The 14536-nt window shown below is 43.7% G+C and overlaps 1 protein-coding gene across 1 annotated transcript; it reads right to left on the reverse strand.

Annotated features, from left to right (window-relative positions):
• Positions 1-258: 258 nt before the first annotated feature.
• gsk3ab (glycogen synthase kinase 3 alpha b) lies at positions 259-14352 on the reverse strand. The gene is made up of 11 exons (XM_071908622.2): positions 14281-14352; positions 13990-14175; positions 9786-9973; positions 9356-9439; positions 8954-9064; positions 5641-5771; positions 5144-5348; positions 4280-4375; positions 3730-3916; positions 3520-3597; positions 259-3330 (listed from the first exon to the last, which is right to left on the reverse strand). The coding sequence occupies exons 2-11, from the start codon at positions 14162-14164 to the stop codon at positions 3263-3265; spliced, it is 1323 nt and encodes a 440-aa protein (XP_071764723.1). The 5' UTR covers positions 14165-14175; positions 14281-14352; the 3' UTR covers positions 259-3262.
• Positions 14353-14536: the final 184 nt, after the last annotated feature.

A 14536-nucleotide genomic window follows, 5' to 3' on the forward strand; every position in this document is an offset into this window, starting at 1 on the left:
CTGGCTTACTACAGGCATCTCCTGTTAATTAGCACGTTTCATAGACTGAAGACTATTATATCTGTAGCACAGAAAGGGCAGAACTAGCTTGGATGGTCCACATTTGTACGTTTTACTTACTATTATTATTCTTTTACTCAGTCTACATAAATCATTGCCAGTAATCACTAAAAAAAAAATGCTGTTTTAATGCGACTGTGATAATGCAAATGTGGCTCAATTATTCAAGAATAATTCAATCACAGACATGAGACAGGAACAGTTTCATCACTTTATTAATGAGTTTAATTATTTATACCAACAAACAAAAACAGTCTCTCTCCCTCCATCCCTCTCTCTCCATCATCTCCTTTATACAACCGTTCTGTTCCCAACAATGACGTTTTTACCCTCGGACAAGGGTGATAAAAGAGCAGGATCACAACAAATTAAAACCAACGCGTGACAGAAAAGGGGGGGGGGGGGGGGGGGAGCATTAAAAGAACACATTTAAGTCAGCTCTTCATTTTAGGAAAAAGTCAGGAGTACAGAGAATTTATGTCCATGGTCTGCCAGCACGCATACAAACACATACATTCCCTACAGATGCGCTCAAGAAACTCACTCACCCAGTATCTGTAAAGCATACACACTGACGTAACAGAGGTCAGCCCCGCTACACTCATACTACACACAGGAAGCAAAACAGGAGACAGTCGGACACAGGAGATGGTACACATCATTGGACAGATACATTTTCCCCCTTTTCCTCCACACCCACCCAGACACAGCAATATCGCCAGGCCACACACACATAGGCTGATCTGTGTTCACTCCCAACACCTCAACCCTATAGACCCGGAGGCATGTAACATTCCCTTCACATTGAAGTTCAATGGAAAACTGTAGTTCCACCTATTGGCTAGCATGTGTACCTGCATACATACAAGACCACTGATTGGAAAGCGCACTCCAATGTCTGGATCAAAGTACAGTATCTTGGATGTTAAATCATTTGCATGTGACATTGTTGGACTTGAAACAAAAAAAAAACAAAACAAAAAAAAAGGAGAAGCACAAACCCCTTATTCTTACCACCCCGGTGGAGAACAACGACCCCCCCCAACCCCAAAAAACACAGTACAATAAATAAAAGAATCATGACAACATTTATGGGGGAAAAGGGAAAGGCAAGAAGAGAGAAATGGAGGGAGAGAGAATAAAAATGAAACATTTTGTTCTGTTTTTCCCCTCCTGAACCAGGGACTGAAATGAAATCGTATTTACAGACTGAGACTGAGGATAAACAGCCCGGTCGCTGCTGCGCCGGCTTCTGTCTACTAGAGAAAAAAAAAAATGAAATTACAAGAACAACAATATAATAACAATAATAACAAAAATAACAAAATAAAATAAAAGGTACTTGATATTTACAGTTTAGCAGTGAGAAAAAGAGAGGGAAAGAGGGAGAGAGAAGGCAGAGGGATGAGGAGAAAGGGGAATGGAAGGGGAGGCTCCAAAAGTGGTTGGGTTCTGGGGGTTTGAGCATTATTTCTGGTCAGACCATTGTTGACATCAGTGGAAGTAATCTAGTGTGGTCAACTCAGGGTGAACATGCACATCTGTGTGGTGGAAGGAAGAAAACGAGTCCATGCCAATGGTGGACCGTGAGGCTGCGCAGTCATTCAAGATCAGTACCTACCACCATTACAGGACGAGAAGAACCTGATATGAGCGCCATGAGTAGGCTGTTTGGGGCGGTGGCGGCGGCGGCGGCGGGGGGAGGGGGAATGGGTTTCCGATCAATCACACTCACGAACGAAGAAAATTCATTCAAAGTCAACACATGCGCACCTTGCCCTGCAAACAAGTACTGTGTATATTGGCTTCAATGGAAATGACGAAGAGCCAGGTGACGAGTGAAAGTAGCCAGTAGTCTCTGTAGCCAAAGTCGTCTCAGTGGCTGCATCCGACAAGTCATCCTTCAACATAATCATGCCGATATGAAACTGTGAACACTATAAAGGTGACATATAATGAATGAGCTGACTACTCACCCGACAGTATGTCCTGGGCAACTGTATGTATGACATTTGATACACTGAGGCTTCACTTCAACAGATGCAACTAGAGCCCCACACCACCGTCTCTCTCTCTGTAAGGTTGTGTTATCAGTTGGACAATATCCACAGCTAGCCCCTTTGCTTCCCCCTCTACACCCTTTGGAGATGTGCAATACTCACTTCAGAATAACATGAAACACTCGGTTTCCAGCTAAACCAATGAAGACGTATAGCGTATACTGAAGAAACCGAACGTGTGCATTCTACTCTTATAAAGCTCCCTCTCGTTCAAATAAAAGACAGTTAAGGCTCTCATATCGGAAAAGAAACCAAGACAGGTTGCATTCTACAACAGACTGCGGCTCCCTCGTTTGGATGGAACATTTAAAATCACCTCTTATCTAAAATGACATGGACAAAATGAGCCAAATCAATGTGTTGCTTCCGTTTGGTATCAAATTGTGATAAAAGCAAATAAAAAAAATCCTATTCTTTTCTTCCGTTCACCGTTTGGCTGGGTGAACTGACAACACTTGAGCAGAGTTTAGAGTAGGGAGTGACAGAAAAGCCATTGGCTTCCTTCGAAGTCTCTCTACAAAGTGGGTTGTACTTGCTAACGACACAACCGTTCCATTTTTAACTCTACTAAAGGATGATTGTCAATATCAGTCAGGCCTGAAAGGCGGCCCTCTCTCTCAACTCCGTGGCCCATCCGGACCCCATTCAACGGCACCACTGCCACACATAAAATAAGCCAATGCAAATAAATAGAACATAAAAGGGATAAAAGTCGACTGTCATAGATTATAATACAGAAAATCCTATTGTTAGATCCACAAAACATGTACAGCCCACCTCCTTGTCTCCTAAACACCCCAGCCTAATCCATGCTAGTTTCTCTTGTAACAGGCTAGACGAGGGCCAACCTGGGCTCACAACTGCAGCTTATATTAAGCCCAAGAATGGCTACTTTGAGTGTCCTTACAAACACCTCCACTCTCCTGAAGCCAAAAGCCACAGAATTTGCTTTATATTGGAAACAGTTAACATCCAGGGGAAATAAGCAATGTTGAGTGTTGGTGTGGGCGTGTATATATATATATATTTTTTCTTTTTAAAAAGGAGTTTGGAGCCAGGAGGGGGGGATTGAGAGGGAGAAGAGCAGAGAAGAGAAAAGGAAAGGGGGAAGACAAGAGAAAGGACAACAGAGGGATGGATGCTCAGGTGCTGTTGTTGATGGATCCAGGTGCTGAGCTGGGCTGGGCGGTACTGTCTGAGACACTGCCCTCTGCAGGGGGAGAGAGGGAGCAGACATGTCACCCACGCATACAGATTGTCTCACTGCAGGAAAGAACTCTTTTTGGATTCACTTGGGGTCTAACAGCTTGATAAAACTGACAACATAGAAAACGTGATACCGTCTGGGCACGATAGCTAAAACATCAAATAGGGCATCATTGTTAATTGCCATACATACCATGTGAGGCAGGCGACGTCTGTGCGCGAGCGTGAGGAGGAATGAGTGTGGAGTTCAACTGGGGCTGGATAGACAGCTCTGAGAGAGCAGAAAAGACAGACAAAGATTTAATTCCACACAAAATACGATCAGCACAAAGACATCACAAACATTTAAATGTGAGAAATTGAGGAAAAAAAGAAAGATGGAGGCACAAACAGATCAACTGACCGACGGGGCTGAAGTTGAAGAGGAGCGGCAGGTCTCGTCCGCTGGGCAGGCGGGTGTTGGGCTGGCGCAGCTCATCAAAGAAGGCGTGGGCGCAGGCCTCCAGGGGAGACAGCCTGGTCACCGGCGTGTATTCCAACAGACGAGAGCAGAGTGAGATGGCCTCCGGTGGGGTGCGGGGCTTAAACACCTGATGGGGGAGGGGGAGGGGGAGGGAGGAGAGAGAATGCATGGAAATCAAAGAACTTCAGGGCTTTGTACTAGTGCTGGAGAGAGAATATCAGTCCCACCAGGAATTTGGGTTTGTGTAATTGCAAGAGTTATTCTTGCAAAAATCAAAAGGTCCAAAGATGCTCTGAGTGGAATGTTTTGAGACGATACCAAGTGCAGATTACTTTTTAAAAGAGAACACAGGCAAATACTGTAGACTTATTATGCAGTATGTTTCAGAATGTTTGCCATTTGTTTCACTTTCTTAGCAATACTAATACTTTGAACTTATGCGTGGATGATTGGTATTTAGCATTGATGTTCAACACTAAAGAGACTGTACCTTTGTCCAAGGGTGTGCTTTGATCTGTGGGAATTTGAACTCTGTGTAGTTGGGGTTCATCTCTCGGATCTGCTCTCTTGTTGGAGTCCCCAGAACCTACAACGTAAGGATGGCAGGTTATTGCATGTATAATCAATATTTGTTACAAGTATAGACGTGTCTGCTTGTCCACAAAAAAGAGGAGGGATTTGTTACTGCAGGTCCTCACATGGATATCCGTTTCATATCAAATTTACAGCTCCTTACAGGATCCATTGTCCTTCTGGCTATGCTGCTCTCTATTTGCTCACTCCAAAATCTGGATGCAAGTACTGTATATAACCAAACTGAACATTTACACCTTACATACTGGTAATAACTGTGCAGTGGGGCTGTAAATTGTCCCTAAAAATTAAAGTTGATTATGAATTGACAGAAATGAGTCAAATTTGACTTAAATTCAAATACTGGTGATAATTTACTTAATATTAACACGTGAAAGGGGAGTGCAATGAACAGACAATGCATTCTAAACAGATAGAGATTCTATACGGAGTTGATTCACAGCATGCAGTTTTTCCATCATTCAACTTCTTGAAAGATTTGAGTTGGCGTTCTGCTGAATCTTGCCTTTTGCTGACAGGAATCCAAATATGTTCAGTTAAAAAAACAAAACTGCTGTTTTTGCTGCATTTAACAGGGCAGGTTGGGATTCAAATTCATTATGATTTTTTGACAATCGACTGAAATTTGAATATTGAAATTCGTTCTGACAGCCACACCGTTTCCATTCCACGACTATCATACCAAGTCTAAGCTCCCAAAACGTCCTCTAGTATTTTGTGCCATCATCCACCTTTCCTAGCGCACCCCTCTCTTTCTTACCTTGATAATCTCTACTAGCTGGTCCACGCCACTGTCCCCGGGGAAGATGGGCTGGCCCAGCAGCAGTTCAGCCAGCACGCAGCCAGCCGACCAGATGTCAATGTTGGACGTGTAGTCGGTGGCACCGAAGATGAGCTCAGGGGCACGGTAGTACCGTGAGCAGATATAGGACACGTTGGGCTCCCCGCGAACTAGCTGCTTTGCACTAGGAGTGGGTAGAAAGGAGACGAGGCAGAAGAGACAGTTGAGGAAGAGAGTGCCAGTCAACATAAACCTCTCATTTCTCAGTGCATTTGTTTTCAAAACCACAGCATGCAAGCGACCAAGACAGGGAGGTAAGACATATGACAGATTTACACAGGGAAAGTCAAGACAGAGGAGACGGGTACACAAACAGACAGGCACCTAAACATACACTCTGAGACAGACACAGTCACCAGGATGGAAAGAAGGATAGAGGCAGACAGACGTATCCAGAGGCACTGTCTGGTACTGACCTGCCAAAGTCACAGAGTTTGAGGATGGCCGTCTCTGGGTCCACCAGCAGGTTCTGGGGCTTGATGTCTCTGTGACACACGCCCTGGGAATGGATATAAGCCAGACTGCGGAACAGCTGGTACATGTACACCTGAGGGGGGACAGAGAGGGAAGGCGTAATGCCCGTCAGTGTTAACAATTTACATAGGATCATACAAATACTAAAGTACCTGGGAAGAAAAGCAAATGAGCAGTTGGGGAGGAGTTCCCTATTCTCGTTTTTTTCCCTATTCTCATGTCCAGTCAGCGGATTCATGACTCACTGGAAATGTGCTAGCTATAAAGCACAACGTATTGTATTAAATTTGAAGATTATAGTGTGTAACCAGAAGCATAAATTTCATCGCAGTCTTGACTGGACCCCAAGGAGAGTGGTTACTTTGTCTGGATTCTGTTACCCAGGATTATCAAATGGCAAGATAATTTATTTTCCAAAGCCTAGAGAGTCTGCATGGATGTCTTCACGTGCCAATCAGTTTTCCATGTGCTTATTAACTGAATTTTTGGGTGCATTATGTAGATGGGTGTTGGAAGAAGAAGCTGGGTGGTGTGTGATGCGGTCTGCAGTGGCCTGTTTTTAAAACAAAACACTGACAACATAAGCGTGAAAAATTCTCTCTGGAAGTCCCCACCCACTCCCCCCCAATGTTTGACTCCTGTGATGTTGATGTCCCCTCCTTTTCTACTCATCCTAGCAACGGTGATGTGATCATGACAACACACAAAAATCAAACAAACGAGACAAACAAAAAATGCAAGAATCATGGGGAGAAAGTGATCTGTCCTGATCTCCAAGAAACAAATAGGAGATATGCATCCAAATAAAAGTTGAAAATCACCCCCAAAATTAAAAAGTCACGTTGGCACCTATTTGATGCATCTGTAGAACGCAGACGGGAAGCATCTTTTAATGACAAATCATCATCGCCATCACCATTATCATCATCATTATCACCCACACAACCCAACAGAGACAGCAGGCGGGCCACAGATTACAAAATGATTACAGACAAGATGATGGAGGGATGAGAGATGATGGTGAAAAGGGGGCAGAGAGAGAGAGAGAGGAGACGGGAAGAAAGAGCGAGAATGACAGACGTGACAAGGGCTTAGGACCCACGGGACAGGAGGGAAGGAAAGAAGACCCCAGACATGCTGCAATGGAACTGTGTCGCTGGAGGAAGGAAGCATGTGAGAGATGAGAGGACGAAGCAAGGGATGACAGAGGGGAGGAGGGTGGGGAGAGAGGTGTTGGCTGAGGGCACAGCCGGTGTGTGTGTGTGTGTGTCCGTGTGCGTGTGTGTGTGCGAGAGAGATCAGTATGCATCTCTGCACCACAGGGGAGCAGCAGGCTGAGGTGGGGAAATGGGCCATGAGACAGCTATAATGTCCTCTCTGCTGCTACAGGCATAGTAAAAACACACACACACACACGCACACACACACACACACACACACACAAACGAGCACCCTTTTAGACAGGCAACCAAGTGTATTGCAAACAGAGTAATTCCCATGGGACCATCTTTCCCTTTCTGCTTTCATAATCCTTAACCAGTGAGCTGTCTGTAAAAAAAAAAAAAAAGCACAGGAAAATACTTGGCCCTTTATTACATCCACAGGCAATGACTGAACAAAATTTTCTTTCAGTTTCCATTGATCTTTCTTTAATAACTCGCAGAGAGATTTGAGTTGATGAAACTTAATACGAGTGAGTAGGATGAAAGGTAATTTAAACCCATCGTGTTTTTCTATTTGATAACTGGAGAGAGATAAAGACTGTTATCGCGCAAACCAGTGAACATAGCATGAGTGTAACAAGTGCAGATTCTGTACAGCCCCACAGCGCATTGGTGGCTTTGCAAGCTACAGCATGCTAGCTAAATACGCTTTCAACACATTGTACAAGTGCAAATATCAGCCATTTCCATGTCAGAGTTGTGAATTGTGACTAAAAAGTCTGATCTTTTCATATGTGTGTATTTACAATAGGCTACATCAAATCAGTACTGTGCAAACCTCTGCCAACACTGAATATTTTTCCAACTTGCAAAGCTGCAGCCTCCATAACAGCTTATGTTTGTTTGTTTATCGTTTGTCTGGTTTGCTTTCGACAAAATAGCATGTGAACGCAATAAATGTAAAAAAACAAAACAAAAAAATACAAATACTTTTTATTTTATTCAATTATTTTCTACAATAAATGTATGCCTGTCACGGCAGACGCTGCCAGCTCATCTGAAAGTTCAGAGCCATCCACAAGCGCAAATCGGCCAGCATCAGCCGCTCCTTCACAAGCAGCTGATGAAGAAAACAGCTACGCCTCCCATAGGGTCTGACATCTTCACACAGGCTAATTACAAAATATGTCTCCAGGCAAAAACGACTACTTATAGAGTTACTTTTACTTACCAGGGTGGTTTGTGTGGGTCTTGTCTCTCTCCCCGCAATGTATTCATGATGATGTGAAAACAATAAAGTAGCAGATTTTCTGCCTACTAGCTAAGATATTTCCCCAGTGTAAACATATGTCACACATGGAAGCTGAACTTCAAAATAAAAAGCCCCTGTACACTGCGCCTACTCGCAGCTCGTAGCCTTAGTAACAGGGGTGATTTCGGGCAGGTGTTGCAGGTACGTGATGAAGAGATGTAAACACTGACCAGTACGGTTTTTCCTTACAAGAAAGGCTATAAACCTGTATGATATAGGTTTACACTTTCCCCATCAAGGAACAACAAAACCAGGTTTTAGTTGCTTGTCAAGGGGTGAGAATGTTTTTGCTTTGCTACCCACTGGATATGGCAAAAGCATTTGCATTGGGTTATTTACCCAAATAATGGGCAAGGTGAGGTGGACATCCATTTTGTATTTACAAAGAATGGATGTATTGATGAAGGCCACTTAACTAGAAGACACATTTTTGTTGCAGTTATATCCAGAAAGGAAATACATTCACTGGGAGACACATTTTGTAATTAGATGTCAGATGTAGAGATAATATAATACTTCCATGGTCAGACCCTACGGGATGCGTAGCATGCGTAGCATTCCATGGGTCTAACTCCTCGGGCCAACCCCACGGCAATGCCTATTTGCGATGAGACCGGTAACTTTGGAAGGCCTAAAAAAATTCTAGGGGATACACTGGAGGAGTAAAGTACCTCACCCCTGAATGACTGAGTTGAATTTGCCTCTTGATGCCTGAAGCTCTGTGGCACTGTGGGGAAAACACTAGAAAGCAAACCCAGTCGTGTGTGTGGGTCTACCCACCTTAACATAGATGATGGGGATGGTGGTCTTGGCCTTGTTGAAGTGCCGAGCCACCCTGTACACCGTCTCGGGGACAAAGTCCAGCACCAGGTTCAGGTAGACTTCATCTTTCTGGACAGGAGGAACAACAGGAAGAGAACAAAACACAGAGAGTGAGAAAGAAAGTCAATCAAGGGGGACTTGAGAGAAAGTGAATTCTAGTGCTACTGCTAGTGAATTCTATGAGCATAAGCAACAAAACAAACTGTAGGTTTGGTACAGAGTATGAATGAATACTAGACTATAGACCTAGTTCTACCTGTGTGAAACAAGTCTATGAATCATCCTTGATGCATGTGCTGTTAATTGACTGGGCGTGGAGGCATAGTTCTCCATAGTTTTTTTTTTTCACTGCATACACACCTTCTCTCCGCTGGAGTAGAAGAAGTAACGTAGCCTCACAATGTTGCAGTGGTCCAATTTCCTCATGATCTGTAGTTCTCGGTTCTACAATGAGGAGAGTGAGGCAGAGAGAAGGGAAAAAGGAGACAAGGGCAGGGGGTGATGGATGTCTTTATGGAAGAACATGTCTGTAATAGCAAACTGGCATGTGGTCTTTTTTCATTCTGTAAAATGACAAAAATGTCTTATTCTGTAAAATTATGTTCTGTAAAACGAACATTAAATTCCAATCTAGAGTGTGAAACAGGAGTGTCTTCTAAAAAAAAAGAAAGAAAATCCATTTGCTTCAATCCAAAACCACCTGTACCATTTCTTTATAATACACAATGGACAGCATTTTGTATTTTGTATTGCTGTAATAATCTAACCAACCAAGCATGTCCAAGCGTACCTTAAACCTCTTGTCCTGCAGAACCTTCTTGATCGCCACCATCTCCTGGCTGTCGATGAGGCGGGCCTGGTAGACCACTCCAAAGGAGCCATTGCCTATCACCTTGATGTCCGTGTAGGACACTTCCTGTGGGCGATCGGGGCCCTGGCCAGGCGTGGCTACCACCGTCGTCACTTTGCCACTGTCTCCTGGTGGATGAGGGTAGCAATACACTTGGTTATAGAGATCCTGAAACCGCCACGAATGCCAGCTGATATTTTACATTATCAGAAAAACTCACTGGGGCTTTTATTCCAAAATGAGACATCCGCCATTTGAAAAAGTCAGTTCATCATCTGCATCAAACTTAAATATTGACGGAGGAATTTCACCTGGCAGCATTTTTCCAAATTGAACAATTAATGCTACGGAATAAAACCCTTCACATAAGCCAATATTGAGCACTCACAATGGCAGACATACTTTTCTCTCCCTTCCACTCTCCCACCTTCACCTTCACATGAGAGACACAGTGACATAACCCCCTGCAGCTCAGTCTTTCCACAAATGTCCCCGCGGAGGGAGACACTAAACATCAACAAGCACTCCCTCCTCCTCTAAACGGTCGTGACCTCAGCGGTGGCTCCCCAGACACACTCCACTGGCTGGTAATGAGCTCCTGATACTTCCCACAACACTTTCCCCTCCTCCCCCGGGGAAAACTAGCTTACAGGCTCCATCCCGGTTCCAGCTCTGCACCTTTGCAATCTCACTCACCTCAGTATCCCCAATACGATAATTTCTCACACAAAACCACACACACACCCACCCGGTGGATGAGTTGAGGTACACACTTATCACATATACTGTATGTAAGTGGATAGGTAAGAGCTCTAGCGCTATAGTCAGATTAGAGACGACTTCACAGGAAGGGAAGAATTGCAAGGTGTGCGTTTTAAAGTACTGGAACAGCGTCACTGTCTGGCTAATGTTCGACCTTGTGGAAAGCATGCAAAGTGAGACGCTCAAGATCTAACAGTAAGTGACAGTTCTAGTTATGGTCAAATAGTAGCTCGGTGTGTTGCGAGTGTGCACGTGTAGGATCAAGAATGATCTGACAAATCAGCACCAGAAGCAATGACATTGGGAGGGAAGAACAGTAGAGAAGAGGCCTGTTGCCAACCGGCTTGTCAGAGCCTGTGATAAAATTGCACGGACAGTAGCACACCCAGAGTGCTACCATTTCCTAGGCTTGCTCACTTCGCCTGTCTCAACAAGACCCCTCCTGATCTCTAGTAGGTCTCTGTGCCTCCTAATTCAGCTGCAGACTTACATCTTTCAATACCACAGACTATGCATCTCGAAATGGAGGCAGATGACGAGGCATTAAGGTCTTTCCTACAGCCTGACAAATAATGAAGGTAGAACTGTTGCTTCGCTAAGTGCTTCTTCTCTGTATGAATACAGCTGCTTGAATTATAACACTGTGTGCTTTAATAAATTGGGAACACTACTATCTCCAGGTGGTTCTTAATGACTAACGACAACCATATACTTGTATGTTTCGGTAATATGCCGGCCAAAACTTTTTCAAACTTAGCCGTAAACAGCCATCGGTAGCATGCCTATATGATTGATCTAGATCACGTCTCTGCCCTCAAACTAAAATATTCAGCTTTCTGAGGTCAGTCACTGTGAGGTTCTCGCAAGTTCCTATACTGTAGCTCAACAATACACTGTTCTGTACGCTGCCTGTTAGCATCACTTTCACACTCTTTTTAAACAAGTTGAGTCAGAGGGGAGAACATTAAATATGGAGCAGCCGTGGCATGATAGTCCCTTGAATAATGAATGCAAAGATGAGCACTCTGGCCAGCTGTCAGTGAATAGCTTTGGTTTCTGTGGAAGTTAATGCAAGCCTGATGAGTAAGACAAAAGAGTAAGGGGGGAGTGACTTTCATCACACCCAGACCTTTGATCAATTAGCTAGGTGGCTAGGCTTATTTCTAAATATAAAACGTCAGTACACCCATTACTTGATAAAATGATCAGCAATCGCATGATACTCTGCATTTCCTAACACCAAGTTAGTGGCCTCTAGTAATTATTGCCCGATATTGTCTGGAGATGGATTTATTCGAAGTGTGGCTCGGAGAATGAATCACCCCTAAGCTATTGGTGCTGGGCCTCTTAATCCATAATACATGTTTTTCAGGCTCCCTCCCCCAATGTCTACAATAATTAAAAGAAAGTGCACAGCAGGCCATGTATCTGGCAATGAATTGATCACAAAATATAAACCAACTTTAGGCTAACTAAAACAAATATAAGCTATCCTAGACTAATATAAACCAACATTTAAATTAATAAATCTGTTTGGCCAAGTCATGACACACCTGACAACAATTTCACCTGGGGCTATACATTAAAAGCTGGAAAACAACTTGTCAACTCACTCCACAGTGTGGCCAAGTAATCCAAGATGCAATTAACTAAACTGGCCTGTTTTGTACAACACTGTGCTGTCTCACATTTACAACTCTTGATCTCTGCTTTACACCTCACTCGTATACAAGTCAAGTGCTACTTCTAGCAGCCTCGAACACTGGTGCTAGCCCTTTTGTTTGGGTTTCTGCAAGGTCCAGAGTAGACACCTCTGAGGTAGGAACAATGCTTTCACAGCGAGGCACACCCTTGTAGGAAGACTGAGAGCAAGAAAAAAACAAGTCAACTTGCATTCAAAAACAATAAGTGAGAGAATCTGAGCCAAGCAAGCTAATGAAGATCTGCTGATTGGCTACATGTACTAAATTCAGCAAACACTGAAGGCACAGCAGGCGGAGCCAAACTTAGACTTCTAACCATGTTCTTTGTCAATCATTTCACTTATTCCAATCATTGTCCCATAGGCCCAAATAATTCCTGGTTTTCTTTGCCACTTTTAAAACGCTGGCGCACTTCAGTCAGGCTTACATGTTGGTGACAAACTATATTTAACACAGGTATTATCAGCTATGGTCTCTCCAAGTCTGACCTTGTGAACACCTCTGTCCATCCCTACAGATCTTCAGCCAGCTGCCACCTCTGCATAGCTGCACTACCCCTGGGCATTCTGCAAGTTCTTGTCATCACACCAACACAACCAGCTGGAAGGCCTGTTGGCAAACTGCTGTTTCAAGGAGTGAATACTTTACATTAAACCAACCATCAACCTCAGCACAGATATCATAGGTCGGTGGTGTAATCTACCTGAAGGGATAATGGCTTCCTGTGAGGCTTACAGAAATGTATTTTAGTTCAGAACCCGGCTACCTGGGTGCTTGTATTGTTGACTAGAGCAATGTATAAGGAACAAACCACATAAAGATGTCTCCAGATGCATGCTTCCATTGAGCTAGCATATCCTCACTTTACCTGGGAGTAAGTCATTTATATAAATGTATAGCTGATATAGATGGAGTTCTTTACTTGACCAACTGTCTATACTTATCTATGCATGCATATATGACATCTGGGTAGTTAGCTAAATAAGGTAACGTCAGCTGACGGTAACGTTAACGTAAGCTAGTTAATGAGCAAACAAGAAAGCTGGTTGTAACTTAATTATTCAAGTTATTTCCACTCAAAATCGATTCCATGTCTAAAGACTTCAGATTAGCTAACAGGCATTCCAGGCAACCTGTACTAACGTTAGCGTAGTCCAGTTACAGCTATCGAGGCAAGATCAGGCTGGACTGAGGACGACGCCTAGACCAGTTCATGTTCAGCTCACTCCTTTCCTATCGCTAGCAGGCTAGCTAGCTTCCACTTCTGACACCAACGACGAATTTATGAGAGGGCCGGCTAACACCAACCTTACACTTATAATCCACTATTAATGTGCAGCTAATGTTACCGTAAAATTTGGAAATATTTCCACCCAAAATGACAATGTGTTCGCTCCAAGCTTGGCACCAGCAGCTAACGTTAGCTATGCAATAAAAGCCCTTGATCGCAGAGGTTCCTTATTGAAAAACATAGCTAACGTTAGCTGGCTAGCTAGCTAAAGTTAGCAAACTAGCTAACAGCTACTGGCTAAAGGTTAGCTCCGCGATAGCAGACCAATGATCGTTAACGCTACCTCGACATTTAAAAAAAGCTGAAACATTAGTTAAATGATTACAACCCAAGATTTGATAATAACGTATACACTGGACCTATGCTAGAATTACTACATAATACTTACTGGATAGTTTCAAATTTCCGAAGCTCGTCGAGCTGCTTCCACTGGCCTGTGAAGCCCCAGTTTTTCCTGCTGAGCTTCCACCGGCTACTGCTGATCCGGCACCGGCTGCAGCGGCTCCGGGAGCTCCTGGAGGCTCAGCAAATGAGCTGGTCCTGGGCCGCCCGCTGCCGCTCATATTTGTGTGAACTAAAGCCGGGGCAGGGGGAAGTGATCGTTATAAAGAGCCAAGAAGGCACAGGCTTAAGCTATATGTATATATTTAATATTCGATATAAATAAAACTACACTTACAGCGTTTTGTATAGGTTGCCCGTCTCCCCCTTTCTTCCTCTGTGGAACAGTGATGGTGGGGGGACTGGGGAGTTGACGCACAACAACGTAAAGCTCGTGTTGATTCATGGGAAACGGAGTTTTTACCAGCACTATGCCTCCCTAAAAAGTAGTGAGTGGAAAACCAGCAGGCCTATAATGGAATAAACATAATAAAGAGTGTTTTTTATCTGACTGATAAATATGGACCATGTTATTATGAGGTCAATGTATATAA

Source organism: Centroberyx gerrardi, chromosome 12 (genome assembly GCF_048128805.1).
Source record: "Centroberyx gerrardi isolate f3 chromosome 12, fCenGer3.hap1.cur.20231027, whole genome shotgun sequence".
In the NCBI taxonomy this organism is placed as follows: domain Eukaryota; kingdom Metazoa; phylum Chordata; class Actinopteri; order Beryciformes; family Berycidae; genus Centroberyx; species Centroberyx gerrardi.